Source organism: Trachypithecus francoisi, unplaced genomic scaffold (genome assembly GCF_009764315.1).
Source record: "Trachypithecus francoisi isolate TF-2019V2 unplaced genomic scaffold, Tfra_2.0 Lachesis_group7, whole genome shotgun sequence".
Classification (NCBI taxonomy): domain Eukaryota; kingdom Metazoa; phylum Chordata; class Mammalia; order Primates; family Cercopithecidae; genus Trachypithecus; species Trachypithecus francoisi.
Window position 1 is genome coordinate 11061186 of NW_022681472.1, and position 17871 is coordinate 11079056.

Here is a 17871-nt window from a genome sequence, read left to right on the forward strand (position 1 = left end):
CCCGTGAGTTCAAAATTTAAAGTATAGGTTATGCTTCTATGTAAGTATGTTTTCTACTCTTTGTGGTTGGTGCTTTTCTGAAAGAGTGAAAGCTTCCCACTGTCTACCCTGCAGACATCTTTTTCCTCCTGGTCTCAGCTACCCGCTTTCTTCCAGTCTGACAAGATAGAGAACAAAGACAGATTTGTGCCTCAGTTTTTGTCACCATAAGTTAAAGAACTCTAATTAAAGATAGTATTGTCTTTGTTACTCTCATTACTAATGTTACTTTCATACTATATTAAAGACAAATGAAGAGAAATTCTTCTTAATCAATGTGAGTATGCCCCCTTTACAGTCATTTCAATTAAAATTCCATAAGAATGTGACTGCTAACAGCTACGCAAAGGCAGCTTTGTGGGTTAATTTGTGTAGATTTGGGCAGCTATGAAGAAGTAGTTTTAGTTTGTTGTTTTTTTTAAGTAGTTAGATCATGAACATTTTAAAACCTGTTAAAAACTTTAGACAAATTAAATTTAATAGAGTTTAATTGAGCAAAGAACAATTCTTGAATCAGGCAGCTCCCGGAACCAGAATAGGTTCAGAGCAACTCCGGTGTTGCCACATGATTGGAATAACATATATAGACAGAGAAAGAAAAATGATGTACAGAAGGCAGAAGTGAGGTACAGAAACAGCTAGATTGGTTACAGCCCAGTTTTTGCCTTACTTGAACACCATTTGAACAGTTGGCTGCCTGTGATTAGCCAAAACTGTGATTGGTACAAGAGTAGGTTATAGTCTTTTTATACAACCAATTAGGTTACAGTTCACTAAGTGTGGAGAAACCTTTAAGCTGAGCTTAAAATGTGTACACGGACAGCTTTAGGCTAAATTTAATTTAACAAACCTTATAGTTAGGATTTTTAAAATGCTCAGACTCTGCATATAGACACACAAACAGGTAGATGTGACCTGGTACTTTGATGCACATGTACAGTTCATTGCAGAAAAGGTGCTAAAATATTTTGATTGGCTTTGCAAATAGCAGAAAAGTTGTCAAACCAAGGGGGAAAACCTACTGCAATATTTCTGCCTCTTTAGATTCACAGAAGTCTTCAGGAACAAACACAAGCAAAGACAGACGACATGCCAGTGGTACTGATGGAGATGAAAGTGAGGAAGATCCACCTGAGCATAAGCCAAGCAAACTGAAGAGGAGGTAAGTTGCATGAGACCTCTCTCACCAGAGTGTGTTAGAGTAAGCATTTGTATCCGTAAGCAAGTGGTTATTAAATGATTGTTATGTTCACAACATTGGTAATCATGTAAGAAGAGGCAAGGTCTACTGGTAAGATTCTGAGCCCTTGGACCTAGACCTGTGGTCAGAGCCAAACTCTGCCACTCAGAAACTCTGAGTACATTTCCTTCTTTTTTTTTTTTTAAGACACAGTCTCGCTTTATCGCTCAGGCTGGAGTACATGGCACAATCATAGCTCACTATGATCTTGAACTCCTCAGCTCAATTGAACTTGAACTCCTCACCTCAGTTGATCCTTCTGCCTTGAGTAGCTGGGACTCCAGGCGTGTGCCACCACTCCTGATTAGTTTTTTAAAATTTTTTGTAGAGACAGGGTCTCGCTATATTGCCCAGGCTGCTGTGAAACTCCTGGCCTCAAGTGATCTACTTGCCTTGACCTTCCAAAGCACTGGGATTACAGGTGTGGGCCACACCCGGCCTAAGTACATTTCTTAATTTCTCATCTATAAGATTGGATTGATGCCTTTTTTGGATCATTGGGTGGACAGGAGCTAGCATGTAATATATCTGACAGTAGCTATTAGTGAATCATAACTTTTAACTAATAATTAGATTCATATCCTCTCTCTCTCACCAGTTCTAATGTTTCTCAAAAGTCTGGATATATCTTATCCCAGATTTGTATTGCTGAAAAAGACCTCAAGGTCATGCTCTCATTGTATAGATAGGAACACTGAGGCAAATAGGAGTGAGTATCTTTCTTGCTCAGAGTGTCTTCATAGCAATGGCAGTTCTAAAGCCAGAGCCCAGACCACCTACTCAAAGCAGTGCAATTTCTGTTTACCACTGTGAAAGTTGTAAGAGTCAAAACAGTCACTTGTGTCAAACACTGGTAAAATGTCGCCAGGGAAGGCCATGAAAGACTCTCATGCACTGTTTGCCTGATAACAGGAACTGTCACAAGAAATTTTTCCAAGCCAAAACATCACACAAGAACAGATAGCTGTTTATACAGGAACATGTGCCTGACACAGTCTCACAACCCCAATTCAAAACTGCAGAGGCCTAACCTAGACTCTCAGATTACAAGTTCCACCTAACAACCTCTGGCTCTCCTAATGAAAGCTCACCAGCTGTTTGTTGTAAGATGCTGCCAGTGCCCGTGAACTAACTTTCTAAACAACGTGCGTGACCTCTTTCCTCAGTGAAACTCTAACCTTTTCCTTTCTTCTTTGGACATTTCATGAGGCCACCTCATTCTGTGCTTATGTCCCAAACTGCAGTTCTGTTTTTGTGTTTTATAACCAAATAAAAGTTCTTTTTTTTTTTTGGTGGTCATCCCTACATTTTTTTCTTGGAGGTTTATACCACTTCTACACATAATTAAACACGTAGAGAATAATGTAAGGTGGGATGTAGTCAGATGCTAATGCTGTAAGTAGCAAGGAAAGGATGCATCATTACTGAACTTGGAAGTTAGCTGGACACTTCATTTCTCTGACAGGATATGAGGTGCTCCACGTAAGACACTTGTACTCCAAATGGCTTCTGGAAAAACAAGCGTGCCTCTAACTGTGCTCCCTCTATATGGTAGACATTGCTTGTTAACTCCCCAGTTCCTGCTAGTTACTGAAGGCAAAGATCATGTGTGTTCAATGAGCATAACTTATTTTTAAGGACAAACTTTGTAAGAATTATTTCTCACCATTTTCCTTTACTTGGAATTATGGCCAGTGGTAGTCACTGGTTACTAAAAGATCTCTGGTAGGTGGATTCTCCTGGGTTACCTAACATCACTTGTATCACAACGTTATTCTTTTTAATATTTTTTTTCTTTTAAAATTTTTTTGGATTGGATTGATACTTACCAAACCTTTCCTTGTTTGTTTTTAAGGGAAACCTCTGGAGAAATCACTTTGGGAGATTAATTTAAGGCTGCAGCTTTTACTGGTGTTGTTTCGGGAAAATTGAGAGATGATATTTGTACCATACCCAGGAATAGAAATCATTACTTGACATGGATTAAGATGGGAGTACTTATCCAAACACTCCTGGATACTTACCTCATTTGGAAAATTCTAATTATTCTTTTTTCTGGTTTCCTGGATCTGTGAACTATGGCTGATTATGGTGATGGGAAGTTTCATGGGTCGATTATATTGCCTTTTTTATATTTATCTGAACTGGTGGGCTCTGGTAGTAATGGCTGATCACTGTTTATCTTTTCTTTATTTGTTTAGCCATGAACTGGACATTGATGAAAACCCAGCTTCAGACTTTGATGACAGTGGTTCCCTTCTAGGATTCAAGTATGGCTCAGGACAAAAGTAATTATTCATAAAAGCTATTGTTTTCCCAAAGTCCTAACCACTTCAGCTATCTTAGAGCACTCTGATACTCAGCTAACTAATAAATGATCATGTGTTGAGATGTTATCATTAATTAAAACACTTCTTGTTAGAATTGTGGTAGAGATATCCCTGTACATTTGATGTGTTCATATGCTTTAACTCAGTTGCCCTTTATAGCAATCCAGTGTTGTTACTCCGTTTCATAGATAAAGCAACTGTAGCTCACAGAGGCTTTGACTTGGTCAAGATCACATTATTTACTGGAGAGGGAATTTAGGCCCAGCTTTTGTGACTTCTAAGCATGGTTCTCTTCTCACCTAGTATCTCACATGTGTACATGTGAAGACCATAGCAAACATGCCATGAAAAGTTGAAATCTGCAATAGCCTCTTTTTATTATGAAAGAGTAAAATTAAAACAACCCAAATAACAAGTAAAAAGTAAAAAATATTTTGCTTCCAGTCATTCTCAGATGTAGGCAGTGTTTTAAAGAATTTGGCACTTTGGGAGGCTGGGCAATATAGGGAGACACCGTCTCTACAAAAAATTTAAAAATTAGCTGGGTTTAGTGGTGTATGCCTGTGTTTCCAGCTCCTTGGGAGGCTGAGATGGGAGGATCACTTGAGTCCGGGAGGTTGAGGGTGCTGTGAGCCATGGTAATGCCACTGCACTCCAGCCTGGGTAACAGAGTGAGACTCAAAAAAACAGAGTTTGGCATATGTCCCTCCAAATTTATTGTTGTGTGCTATGACTACGTACATGTATACACATTTTTTGTTTGTTGGTTTTGTTTTGTTTTGTTTTTTGAGACAGTCTCACTCTGTCACCCAGGTTGCAGCACAGTGGCGCGATCTCTGCCCACTGCAACCTCCGTCTCCTGGGTTCAAGCGATTCTCCTGCCTCAGTCCCCCAAGTAGCTGGGACTACAGGCATGCGCCACCACGCCCAGCTATTTTTTTTTTTTTTTTTGTATTTTTGGTAGAGACAGGGTTACACCATATTGGCCAGGCTGGTCTCAAACTCCTGACCTCAGGTAATCTGCCCACCTCGGCCTCCCAAAGTGCTGGGATTACAGGCGTGAGCCACTGCACCTGGCCATGTACACACATTTTGCTTCTCTTTGTGTAAAACAGAAAAATTAGGTCATATTATAGGTACTCTTCAGCTTGCTTTTCTCCCTCAACAGTGTACCATGGACACTTGTTGGTAGAAACATTTAGCTAATTCTGTAAATGAGGGTATTGTGTTTTATCAGTTGTCCTAATTAACAACATGTAAATTGTTTCCTAAGATCTAAGCATAATACCCTAGAAGGTCCCTCCAGGTTATTATGTGTGCCTGCCTGCCTGCCTTCCTTAGGGTCTCACTCTGTAACACAGGATGGAGTGCAGTGCTGTTTTAAGTTTTTTCATAGAGATAGGGTCTTGATATGTTACCTAGGCTGGTCTTAAACTCTTGGCCTCAAGTGATCCTCCCATCTCAGCCTCCTAGAGTGCAGGGATTGCAGGCATGAGCCACCGTGCCCAGTCCATTTATTCCTTCTTATTGCTGAATAGAATTCCAATGTATGGATGTACCAAAATTTGTTCAACCATGCAACAATTGAAGGGCATTTGGATTATTTCTGGCATTTTGCTATTACAAATAAAGCGACAGTGCAGGTGCAGTGGCTCACACCTGTAATCCCAGCCCTTGGGGAAGCTGAGGTGAGAAGATTGCCTGGAGCCAGAGGTCAGGACCAGCCTGGGTAACATAGCAAGGCAGAAAATAAAAAAATAAAATGAATTTTCAAAAGTCAACAAAGCTGCTATGAACATTTGTGTATAGAAGACATAAGATGTCTCTGGGATTAAATGCCCAAGCATTAAATATAAAGGAACATGTTTGAATAATTAGGTAATTGTGTTAGAACAGCTAGAGATTTTATCGCACATGACGTGAAGACTAAACTGAGTAGGTAAGGCCTGATGAAGACAGCTTACACCAGTAATCTAAACCATGACGGGGTTCTTTGATGTTTCTAAGGGTTGAGATTTCAGGTCCTACTTATCTATTTCATAAGTTGTGAAATACAGATACCTACACATTATGAAATCAGCAAGAAAGGGACATGAGGAATGCCTCAAAATTGAATTGAATTCAAATTAGTTCAGAAGTACATGTTGACTCTTACAGTTTCTAAAGATTATCAGTTTTTCTCCCTTAGGTATTTCAAGGCAATTATAGGTCATATAATCAATAGTTCATGTAATCATTAAAGGCTAAGATCATAAAGTTTAGCAATGTAAAAAGGTTCTTAAATTCCTGGCAGGATTTATTACTATGCACATGTAGTTTTATTGAGGAATCCTTGGGTTGATTTTGGTTGTATGCTCTTGTAGAGATCTATTTCTTTTCTTGCCTGAGATTTAACTTAACTACTCTTCTATTTGGAGCACCCAATTCTACTTAAAAGAGAAGGATAAAATATCCTGTTTATTAAAAGAAGTTTATAATATGGCTACAAAGTAAGACTTGACATTTAAACCCAAAGTATTCTGGATTTTATAAATGCTAAAGTGTATGTGACATTCTTAAGTCCCTAACAGTTTGTAGGAGAGGGAGTTAATTGAGGCTTACTATAATCAAAAGGGGCTTCATAACAGATACATATCTTTTAGGACTGGAAAGTTTCAGATGGTTAAATCAGACATTCTCTAATTATTTAGATACTAAGGGTTTGCTTTTTTTGTAAGCTCAGATTTAGATAATTCAAACCCATCCAGAAATGTGTTAAAGAGCTTTGACATCACCCCACCTTGAGAATATTTATATTTTGCTAACAAGGGAATAGGGTTATATATATATATATAATATATATATACACACACACTATTTATTGCAGTCTACTATGTAATTTCCACTTTCTGCTCTATATTAGATATGTTGCGCTTCCCAACTTTAGTGTTACACATTTGCTTTAGAATTAACGTAAAAGACCATCAACCCTTCTGCAAGTAGAACTTGATTTTCTCATTTTCATAATTTTAAAAAGAGAATTAAAATGGTGTAGAAATAAGTGAAAGTGTTAGTTTCATTCTCTTTTCCTATAAGGAAATATAATCCTGGAATTTAAGGTGTGAATCACTTGTTTTGATCTGGTCACAGATATGGTGGAATTCCAAATTTCAGTCATCGGCAGGTCAGATATTTAGAGAAGAATATGAAGCATAAGTCTAAGTACCTGGACATGCGCAGACAAGTAAAGATGAAAAACAAACACATCTTCTTTACCAAAGAATCAGAAAAACCATTTTTCAAGAAAAGCAAAACTCTGAGTAAGGTATGTATAAATTTTGTTGCATACTTGTAGATAGAATCATGTTTTGTAAGTTTGACCTTTTAAAATTGTTGTATTCAAGTAGGAAGCGTGTTTCTACGCAGGTATCAAGGTACAGAATTTTTTTTTTTTTTGACTTGCTTCTTGAAGACATATATTATGTAAACTAAATCTGCAAAAAGGCAAGTTGAGGTGGGGTGAAAAGGAAGTGTTTGAAAGCTACAAAGTAGTAGTGTCTGACATGATTTTAAAAAAAGCAGCCGCTGGGCATGGGGGACTCACGCCTATAATCCCACACTTTGGGAGGCTGAGGTGGGGGGATCACCTGAGGTCGGGAGTACCAGACAAGCCTGACCAATGTGGAGAAACCCCGTCTCTACTAAAAATACAAAATTAGCCAGCATGGTGGCACTTGCCTATAATCCCAGCTACTTGGGAAGCTGAGGCAGGAGAATCGCCTGAACCCGGGAGGCGGAGGTTGTGGTGAGCCGAGGTGGCGCCATTGTACTCTAGCCTGGGCAACAAGAGCAAAACTCCGTCTCAGACAAACAAAAACACACAGCCTTGGCCAGGCATGGTGACTCACACCTGTAATCCCAGCACTTAGGGAGGCCGAGGTGGATGAATCACCTGAGGTCAGGAGTTTGAGACCAGCCTGGCCAACATGGTGAAACCCCATCTTTACTAAAAATACAAAAATTAGCCAGGCGTGGTGGCAAGCGCCTGTAATCCCAGCTACTCGGGAGGCTAGGCAGGATAATCACTTGAACCTGGGAGGCGGAGGTTGTAGTGAGCTGAGATCGCGCCACTGACAGAGTAAGACTCCATCTCAAAAAACAAAAACACAGCCTTGCCTATGTAGTAACAGACAAGAACAAGGAGCAGTTTATCTTCTGTTTCAAGCTAAGTAGGTGTATTAGTCTGTTCTCGGGCTGCTAATAAAGATATACCTAGGAGTGGATAATTTTTGAAGGAAAGAGGTTTAATTGACTCACAGTTCTGCAGGGCTGGGGAGGCCTCAGGAAACTTACAGTTGTGGTGGAAAGGGAAGCAAACAACTCCTTCTTCACATGGCAGCTAGAGAGAGAAATGAGTGCCCAGCAAAGGAGGAAGCACCTTATAAAACCATCAGATCTCATAAGGACTAACTCACCATCACAAGAAGAGGATGGGAGAAACCGCCCCTATAATTCAACCATCTCTACCTGGTTCCTCCCACAACACGTGGGGATTATGGGAACTATGATTCAAGATGAGATTTGGGTGGAGACACAGCCAAACCATACCAGTAGGATCTAATAGTCCAAATTCTGATACAGCTTAATATTACAAGCTTTAATTCTGATTTCTTCCAGAAGTGATCAGTTTATACCTGTAACAAGTTCACCCTGATAGCATGAAACATAAGTCCAATTTATTGTTTCACATTATTACTTGAAATATTCATATTCCCTCTCTTGGACTTTGCTGTATCTGCCATCCAAGTACCTGGGAAACAACATTAGTTAGGAAATTGCTTTGTGTGATGAATTACCCTTCTTTATTCAAAGGGATAAAAAACACTTTCTAATGAGCAGAACCTTGATGTCAGTCACATCTCCAGCAGCTCTTTGGGACAGTAGACCGTAATCTTAGACTCCATGATGACTCTGTTTCTGTTGTTCGTTTTTAAGGCTAGTCAGATGACTCTGATTTCCCCTCAAGAAACATTGTTCTCCCTAACTTCAGCATACTTGTAAAATATGCTACATATATATAACTGGTTTTATTTTGTATTACATTTCAGGTTGACTGGCTACTGGTGATATTTTAATAAATACGTTAGTGGTGCTAGTTATATCTGAAACAGACTGCCTAATATTAGTCCAGTCAGTGCCGTAGGACTTTCCATAATGTGTTGGATGTAATAGCCCCCATGCATTCATCTATAGATGAGTGCAGAAACATAGCTGCTAGGCATTCCTGAGGAAAAAAGGTATGTGACTGCTATGTCTAACTTAGACGCCTAATTTGTTTATAGGCATATTCCCTTAGAGGAAGATTCTGGGTTGTTGCTCATCATGTCCACCACTTCCATTCTAATTTTCTCCCTCTTAGAAAAGTCATGAAGACAAGCTCGGAAGAATATTCATGTTACAGAAGATGCAAAGAAGTATATGATCTGATGCTGAGCCTTGTTTACATTTCAAAGAACAAACACTTGCTAGGACATATCTTACTAGCTCTACTGTTGCATTAAAAGGCAACTTTCATTTTTTCCAAGATACACTGCTTCTATTCTTACAGAAAAATTGGCCCTAAAACTTTTTAGGGTTCATCTTTGATGCTAAGTAATATTTATATAGATTGCAACTTGAACATTGCAGAAAAGTCTATATAATTTGAAAAACTAAAATTAATGATTCAGTAGTAAGTAGGTACATTTGTAATGTAGCTGTTGCACACAGCACAGTTAAATTGTTAGGAATCCTTATGGAAAAGCCACTGGGACAGTTTGGCTTTATCCTCTTAGTGTTTATGGATAGCAGGAAGTGTTTAATCTGATACTTTTTTCCTTTTAAAGAAAACTTTAATAAGGTCATAGCATGCGCGGATAACATTCTGATTAGGTCAGAATTACTATTAGCTTGTGTGATGCAGTCTACTTTTCAAAGCCAATAATTTTGACACAACTTGTCAGTCAAGTCACAGATGGTAAAAGGTAGGAAGAGTCTGTGTAGTTTGGAATTCCTGCTCATGGTGTCATCTTAAAATTTAAGGTAGAAAAATTCCTCGCATGGGTTAACAAACCAATGGATGGAGAAGCATCACAAGAATCGTCTTCTCATGACAATGTGCATGACACTTCCACAAGTAGTGATTCAGAGGAACAAGACATGTCTGTTAAAAAAGGTGATGACCTCCTGGAGACTAGTAATCCAGAACCTGAACATTGTCAGAGCGTATCTTCAGCTGGTGAACTTGAAACAGAAAACTGTGAAGGAGACAGCTTGGTAGCAACTGTTCCAGATGAGCAGGATTGTGTTATTCAGGAAGTACCAGATTCCTTCCAGGCAGAAACTGAAGGTAACACTAAATATGCTTCAACTTGCTAATGAATTTAGATAAATTTTTTTTCATTAATATGTTTTTTCTTAGTTTTCACTTGTGAATCTTCTGTACCTAAGGAGTCACTGCTATTTATTTTTAAGTGAGAGAAGGCATATTAAGTGTACATGTTCTAACTGGCTATTACTTAGCACCCATAGCACTCCTCACTCTTGGCTGAGCGAACATGATCAAGTTGAAAAGGAAAGACTGTTGGGAGCATTGTGCCTACAGACCACTGTCTGCAGTTCAGCTTGGCCTCTGCTGCCACTCAGTTCCATCGGCTAAAGGTGACCATCCTTTGACCTCTGCACATGTGGTGTAGCTTTGGTTTACTTCTTCCCTTTTTTTTTTTTTTTTTTTGGAGACAGGTTCTCATTCTGTCACCCAGGGTAGAGTGCAGTGGTGTGATCACAGCTCACTACGCCTTGACCCCCAGGGCTCAAGCAGTCCTCCCACCTCAGCTTGAGTAGCTGGGACTACATACACATACCACCATGCCTGCCTAATTTTTTAATTTTTTTTTGTAGAGATCCAGGGTCTCACTATATTGCTCAGGCTGCTTGCCAGAGGTTCAAGCAATCCTCCCACCTTGGCCTCCGAAAGTGCTGGGATTACAGACATGAGCCACCATGCTTGGACTGGTTTCCTTTTGATATTTTTTTATTTTGTGTGTGTGGTTGATGATAGTCATGTGTTCTCGATGGCACATTAATTTAAAAAGTATTCAGAGCAGTTGGCTCTAATGAATGAACTGAGTAACATCTTCAATTTATGTACTTTTGTATTAGAATTTTTGTAGCAAAAGCTCTTATATAGTTTAATAATGGTATTATGAAACATATTTATTGTGATCATCATTTTTCTTAATTTATTTCTATGGAAAATAACTTGAGTCTTGATTTTTTTTTTTGTCTTAGTGCAAGTGTGGGTGCATGTATATCTCTGATCTTTCTATCACTTATTTCTTTGCATTCTAAACAGCATACCTACAGTAGTTTACATTTCTTTTATTGTCAATGTTACAATAACTGATGTTCATATGACATTTGTAGGTTTCTGAAATGCTTTTATGTGCCTTATTCTTCTTTAATCTGTAAGGTAGCCTAAGGAAGTAGGTGGAATTATTTTCCCTTCTGGAAATACAGAAAGAAAAGCTGAGAGAAATATAAAAATTAACCCAAGTAAGTGGCATAGCTAGGACTCATTACCACCTTCTCCGATTGCTAAGTCCCATTTTCCTGCACTACCCCACTTCCATAAACACCAGTTCTCATGATGCTGGTTGTTCCTACCTGGGGTAGTACCACCTTCATAGGGGCATTTGGAAGATGCTGGTTGTTAGAGTGACATTAGAAATTCTGGCTTTAGTACTCTGTTACTTAATGTTAAGTCATGTATGAGATGGTCTTGCACAACAAAGAATTATTCTACCCACAATGTCATTATACTCCCTGTTGAGAAATAATCACCGTACTTTCCTATTGGTGACACTTTTTTGGGGATGGGAAGATCTGACCTTACTGACTCATGATGACACTTTTTACTATTTACAATGATAAGATAAATGTATTAGGACATAGCCCAATCCTTGAGGACCATTTGAGTGTGTAATGGAGTCTTATTCTTTGTCAGCCATCGCCTCTTGTTTTTATACTTAACTCTGACAAAAGTCTCATCTGTCTATGTTGTTGCTTCTGATTTGCTGAGGACTGAAACCAAATAACCAAACTGATAAAGGAAAAAAATCAGCCTCTGAATGAATGAGATTCTTTTCTGTGGAATGGAGCTGGTGACCCTTGTTTCAGGTTCTCAGATGCCAGGTGACTTTGATGTGGCTGAGAGCTAGAGCCTAATCTAGTCCTTGATAGAAAGGAAATGTTTAGATTTCTATAATTCACCACATAAAGCAGTATCTTGGCTAACAGAAGTAATAACTTTTATGTCTATAGCAGTATTTCTACATATTTCCTATCATTGCTGTGAATTAAGTTAGTAAAATACCACTCACTAACTCATTCATTCTTTTTTCTTTTTTTTTTTTGGAGACAGTCTTGCTCTGTCACCCAGGCTGGAGTGCAGTGGCGCATTCTCAGCTCACTGCAATATCCGCCTCCCAGGTTCAAGCGATTCTTCTGCCTCAGCCTCCCAAGTAGCTGGGATTATAGGCGCCTGCCACCATGCCAGGCTAATTTTTGTATTTTTTCTCTTTTTAGTAGAGACAGGGTTTCACCATGTTGGTCAGGCTGGTCTCCAACTCCTGACCTCAGGTGATCCACCTGCTTCAGCCTCCTGAAGTGCTGGGATTACAGGCGTGAGCCACTGCATCCAGCCCCATTATTCTTTTTTTTTCTTTTTTAAGACTGAGTTTTGTTCTTGTCGCCTAGGCTGGAGTGCAGTGCCGCGATCTCGGCTCACTGCAAACTCCACCTCCTGGGTTCAAGCGATTCTCCTGCCTCAGCCCCCCAAGTAACTGGGATTAGACGCCCACCACCACGCCCACAAAATTTTTGTATTTTTAGTAGAGATGGAGTTTCACCATGTTGGCCAGGCTGGTCTCGAACTCCTGACCTCAGGTGATCCACCTGCCTCGGCCTCCCAAAGTGCTGGGATTACAGATGTGAGCCACCGCGCTCTGCCCATTCATTCCTTTTATAGAAATTAATAATTGGAGCTTAAAGAGCCTCGGTTACTTTTCCAAGCTTACAAAGCCAGTAAGTAGCAAAGTGCTGGCGGTGATTGAAGCCAGTGGTGTTTCCATCAGGCTTTCCTGTTTCTCTGGGTGTGTCATTATATACATCTTCTGCTTGTAATTATTTGGTGTGGCTTCATTTTTAGATAAACTCACCTGTGATACTAATTTTTTCTTAGCATCCATATTCTTTATATTTTATTTTAGCTGAAGTTAAAAAGAAGAAGAACAAGAAGAAGAACAAAAAGGTGAATGGTCTGCCTCCTGAAATAGCTGCTGTTCCTGAGCTGGCAAAATACTGGGCCCAGAGGTACAGGCTCTTCTCCCGTTTTGATGATGGGATTAAGTTGGACAGAGGTAAAGTATATATGTATTTTTTAGCTTTATTTTGAAACCATTTCAAATTTACAGAAAGTTGTAAGATTAATACAGGGAATGTTCATATCCCCTTTCCCAGATTCAGCTATTTTCAACATTTTGCCCCATTTACATTCTCATTCTGTCTCCATATGTATGTGTGTGTATCTTTTTCTGATCAGTACTTAACACACATCATGCCCATACTCCTTAATACTTTAGCGTATATTTCCTAAGAACAAGTATATTGTTGTTTAAAACAGTAAATTATCAATTTAACATTGTTCCAATATTATAATCTACAGTTTATACTCTATTTTCATCAATTGTCCTAATCTTGTCCTTTATCATATTTTTTTTCCTTCTAGTATAGGATCATTTATTGCATTTATTTTTCATGTTCTTTAGTTTCCTTTAATCTAGAATCTTTCCTTAGCCTTTTTTGTCTTTCATGACTAACATTTTTGAAAGGGTCAATGGCCATTTATTTTATAGAATGTCCTTCAATTTGGGTATATATATATGTGTGTGTATTTTTAAAACTTCAGATTTGGGTTTAATCTGTATTTTTAGCACCTTAGGATAGATAGCAAAAGCGATTGATAAGTTATTAAATGGAAAACCTGATCAAGAAATACCTAGTGCAGAAAGATACAATTTAATTAATTAACTTTGCAAATTTTGAATTCTTTCTCCAGCTTTCCTGCCGTGATCTGCAACAACTTACTTAACTCAGTCTTACAGACTGATGCTCATTTTCATGTTGGGGTTACCTAAATATTGGTTTTTATTAACTATCAAAATCAGAAGTTCTTAATCTATGATGGAATTTCAGGGGTTCTCTGACCCTTTTAAAACAATTTGCAAAATGCTGTGTATTGGAAGAAGTACATAGGAATTTGTAAGGAGAAATAAGAGTGGAAAACACTTGCAATTATATAAAAGTGTATGTTCTTATTTTTCCAGTATCGAAGAGCCATTTAAAGTTTTGGTAAGGGGAGGCAACAGGAAAATTAACACACACACATTATTTTTATTTTTTCTTTTTCTTTTTCTTTTATTTTTATTTTTTTATTTATTTATTTTTGAGACAGGGTCTCATTCTGTCACCCAGGCTGGAATACAGTGGCACAATCTCAGCTCACTGCAACCTCCACCTCCCAGGCTAAAGCAGTCCTCATGCCTCAGCCTCCTAAGTAGCTGGGATTACAAGCAAGCACTATCATGCTTGGCTAATTTTTTGTAGAGACAGGGTTTTGCCATGTTGCCCAGGCTGCTCTCAAACTCCTGGGCTCAAGTGATCCACCACACCCAGCCCAGCACATCATTTTGTTCAGATAAATGTCTTTCTGAAAAATGTGAATTTTTGCTACTAGGAAAGAAGGAGGTCAGTATTCTGTTTCCTCTAGAATGGACACAGGACCTCATTTCTGAAAATAATGAGGGCTCTGCTATTCCTCCTATACTTCTGCAGCCCTGTGGCCTTTTGCTATCAGCTCCTGTTTTTTCTGACCCTTTAAAAACATGCAGTTTTGGCCAGGCATGGTGGCTCACACCTGTAATCCCAGCACTTTGGGAGACTGAGGCAGGCACTTCACTTGAGGCTAGGAGTTCAAGACCAGCCTGGCTAACATGGCAAAACCCCATCACTCCTAAAAGTACAAAAATTGGCTGAGTGTGGTCGCTTGTGCCTGTAGTCCCAACTACTCAGGAGGCTAAGGCGTGAGAATCACTTGAAGCCAGGAGGCAGAAGTTGCAGTGAGCCAAGATCATGCATGCCGTTGCACTCCAACCTGGGCAACAGAGCAAGACACTGTCTCCAAAAAAAAAAAAAAAAAATTCAGTTTCTTCTGGAGTGTCCAATACAAATCCAGGCTATTGCTTCAACCTTAGGAGTGAAATTATTGGGAAACTCAGTGGAGTGTGGGGAGCTAGCCAATTAGAGCAGCTAGTTCTCTATTTTCCACAGGAGTCAGTAGTTAAAGCCTCAAACAGAAACATCAAAATTGTAATTCAGTTATTGCAAAGATGGAGGTATACAGTATTACAGGAGAATTAGGTTAAGAATGAGGTCATTTCTGTGTAAATTGGGAATGGTACTGCTTTTTGTAACAAACTTTGAATTTTTTTTCTTTAAAACTGGGTAATTTATAATTTTTTAAAAAGGGAAACTAAGCTTTTTAAAAGTATGTAAGATAGTTATGTTTGCTATGTTTATGCTTGCCGTGGCTTCTTGAAATTGAACATGTTAACACAAATATTCTTCCTTTGCAGAGGGCTGGTTTTCAGTTACACCCGAGAAGATTGCTGAACACATTGCTGGCCGTGTTAGTCAGTCCTTCAAGTGTGATGTTGTAGTAGACGCATTCTGTGGGGTTGGAGGAAATACCATTCAGTTTGCCTTAACAGGAATGAGAGGTAATTAGCCATCAATGGAAGAGAACTATTTTATGTCCAGTTTATTCAGTAAATGTTTCGATTTTGCTACAGCCTATCTTACTGAGGTTTAATATATAATTAATAATTTAATATGAAATGATATAATAGCTAGCATATATTAAGCATATACTTTGTATTACATACTGGTGTAAATGCTTCCTACAGTTGACACTTGGACAATACAGGTTTGAACTGCATGAGTCCATGTACACCCAGATTTTTTTCAGTAAATACATTGGAAAATGTTCTGGAGATTTGTGACAATTAAAAAAAAATGCAGATGAATCCCCTGTAGCCTAGATACATTGAAATAATTTAAAAGTTAAGAATGCCAGCCAGGCGCGGTGGCTCAAGCCTGTAATCCCAGCACTTTGGGAGGCCGAGACGGGCGGATCACGAGGTCAGGAGATCGAGACCATTCTGGCTAACACAGTGAAACCCCGTCTCTACTAAAAAATACAAAAAACTAGCCGGACGAGGTGGCGGGCGCCTGTAGTCCCAGCTACTTGGGAGGCTGAGGCAGGAGAATGGCGTGAACCCGGGAGGCAGAGTTTGCAGTGAGCCGAGATCCGGCCACTGCACTCCAGCCTGGGCGACAGAGCGAGACTCCGCCTCAAAAAACAAAAAGAAAAACAAAAAAAAAAAGAATGTCTTGAATACATCAAACATATGTAGATACTAGTTTGCTTTATCATTTACTACTATAAAATATGCACAGATCTGTTGTAAAAAGTTAAAATTTGCCTGGGCACTGTGGTTCATGCCCATAATTCTAGCAATTTGGGAGTTAGAGGCAGGAGGATCACTTGAGGCCAGGAGTTTGAGACCAACCTGGTCTCTAGAAAAAAATTTAAAAATTGACCAGGCACAGTGGCTTATTATGCCTGTAATCCCAGCACTTTGGGAGGCTGAGGTGGACAGGTCACCTGAGGTCGGGAGTTTGACACCAGCCTGGCCAACATGGCGAAACCCCGTCTACTAAAAATACAAAAATTAGCTGCGCATGGTGGCACGCACCTGTAGTCGCAGCTACGGAGGCTGAGACAGGAGACTCACTTGAACCCAGGAGGCAGAGGTTGCAGTGAGCTGAGATCATGCCACTGCACTCCAGTCTGGGCAACAAAATGAGACTCCATCTAAAGAAAAAATTTAAAAATTAGCCAGGCATGGTGGTGTGTGCCTATAGTCCCAGCTACTCAGGCTGAGATGGGAGGATGACCTGAGCCCAGAAGTTGCAGGCTGCAGTGGTGCTGGAGTGCACCACTGCATTCCAGCTGGGGCAACAGAGTGAGACCCAAGCTCTTAAAAAAAATTATAGGCCGGGCATGGTGGCTCATGCCTGTAATCCCAGCAGTTTGGGAGGCCGAGGTGGGCCCATCACTTGAGGTCCGGAGTTCGCAACCAGCCTGACCAACATGGAAAAACCCCGTCTCTACCAAAAACACAAAATTAACCAGGTGAGGTGGCGCATGCCTGTCATCCCAGCTACTCAGAAGGCTGAGGCAAGAGAATTGCTTGAACCCGGGAGGTGGAGGTTGCAGTGAGCCGAGATCATGCCACTGCATTCCAACCTGGGCAACAGAGTGAGACTCCATCTCAAAAAAAAACCTACCTTATCAATAAATACAGTACTGTAAATGTATTTTCCGTATGATTTACTTAGTAAGTTTTTTTCTCTAGGTTCCTTTATTTTACGAATACTATGTATAATACATACAATGTACAAAATATGTGTTAATTAACTGTTTACATTATTGGTAAGGCTTTAGGTCAACGGTAGGCTATTAAAAGTTAAGTTTGGGGAGTCCAAAATTATACACAGATTTTTGACTTCACAAGGGGTCAGGGCTCCTAATGTCCATGTTAAGGACCAACTATATGTATTAATTTATTTAATCAACAATCTTGTGAATTATGTCTTACTATCTGTGTTTCACAGGTAAACTGAGACATAAAAAGATAAAATAACTTGCCCAAGATTATACTGACACACCTACTAACTTGAAGCCAAGATCGTAATATTTTATGAAACCAGAAATACCAAAACAGGAGAGTATTGAACAGTAGACAGGGAGTCCCAGCCTTTGCAGTCACTATCTTTATGACTTTGGACATCATTTAACCTTAATTTAAAGGAGACATTGAATTTAGATGACCTCTGTGACACCTTTCAAAAAGCTTTAAATTTCAGAGACTACAAATTATTTAAATATTACCTCATTGTCATATAATATTTGTTGCTTGACTTTGGGATCACAAGGAAGAAAACCCCTACCACTGTGTAACTGCCAGTAACTGTGTCAGATAGGTAATGTGCTTTTCCCCAGGGGAAAAAATGGGTTGAAGAAGTTAAACATTCTGCCCAAACTGATATAGCTGGGTCATA

General features: G+C 39.4%; 1 protein-coding gene across 4 annotated transcripts in view; it reads left to right on the plus strand.

Annotated features, from left to right (window-relative positions):
* TGS1 (trimethylguanosine synthase 1) overlaps positions 1 to 17871 on the plus strand; it is a 51436-nt gene that overhangs the window by 16893 nt on the left and 16672 nt on the right. For 3 of the 4 annotated variants that reach the window (XM_033203699.1, XM_033203700.1, XM_033203697.1), the window contains 6 exons: positions 1084 to 1201; positions 3481 to 3567; positions 6739 to 6913; positions 9670 to 9976; positions 12897 to 13046; positions 15321 to 15464. In XM_033203699.1, coding sequence (XP_033059590.1) covers positions 1084 to 1201; positions 3481 to 3567; positions 6739 to 6913; positions 9670 to 9976; positions 12897 to 13046; positions 15321 to 15464 — 981 coding nt within the window. The remainder of the gene's footprint in view (positions 1 to 1083; positions 1202 to 3480; positions 3568 to 6738; positions 6914 to 9669; positions 9977 to 12896; positions 13047 to 15320; positions 15465 to 17871) is intronic. The other variant, XM_033203698.1, reaches the window with a different exon arrangement.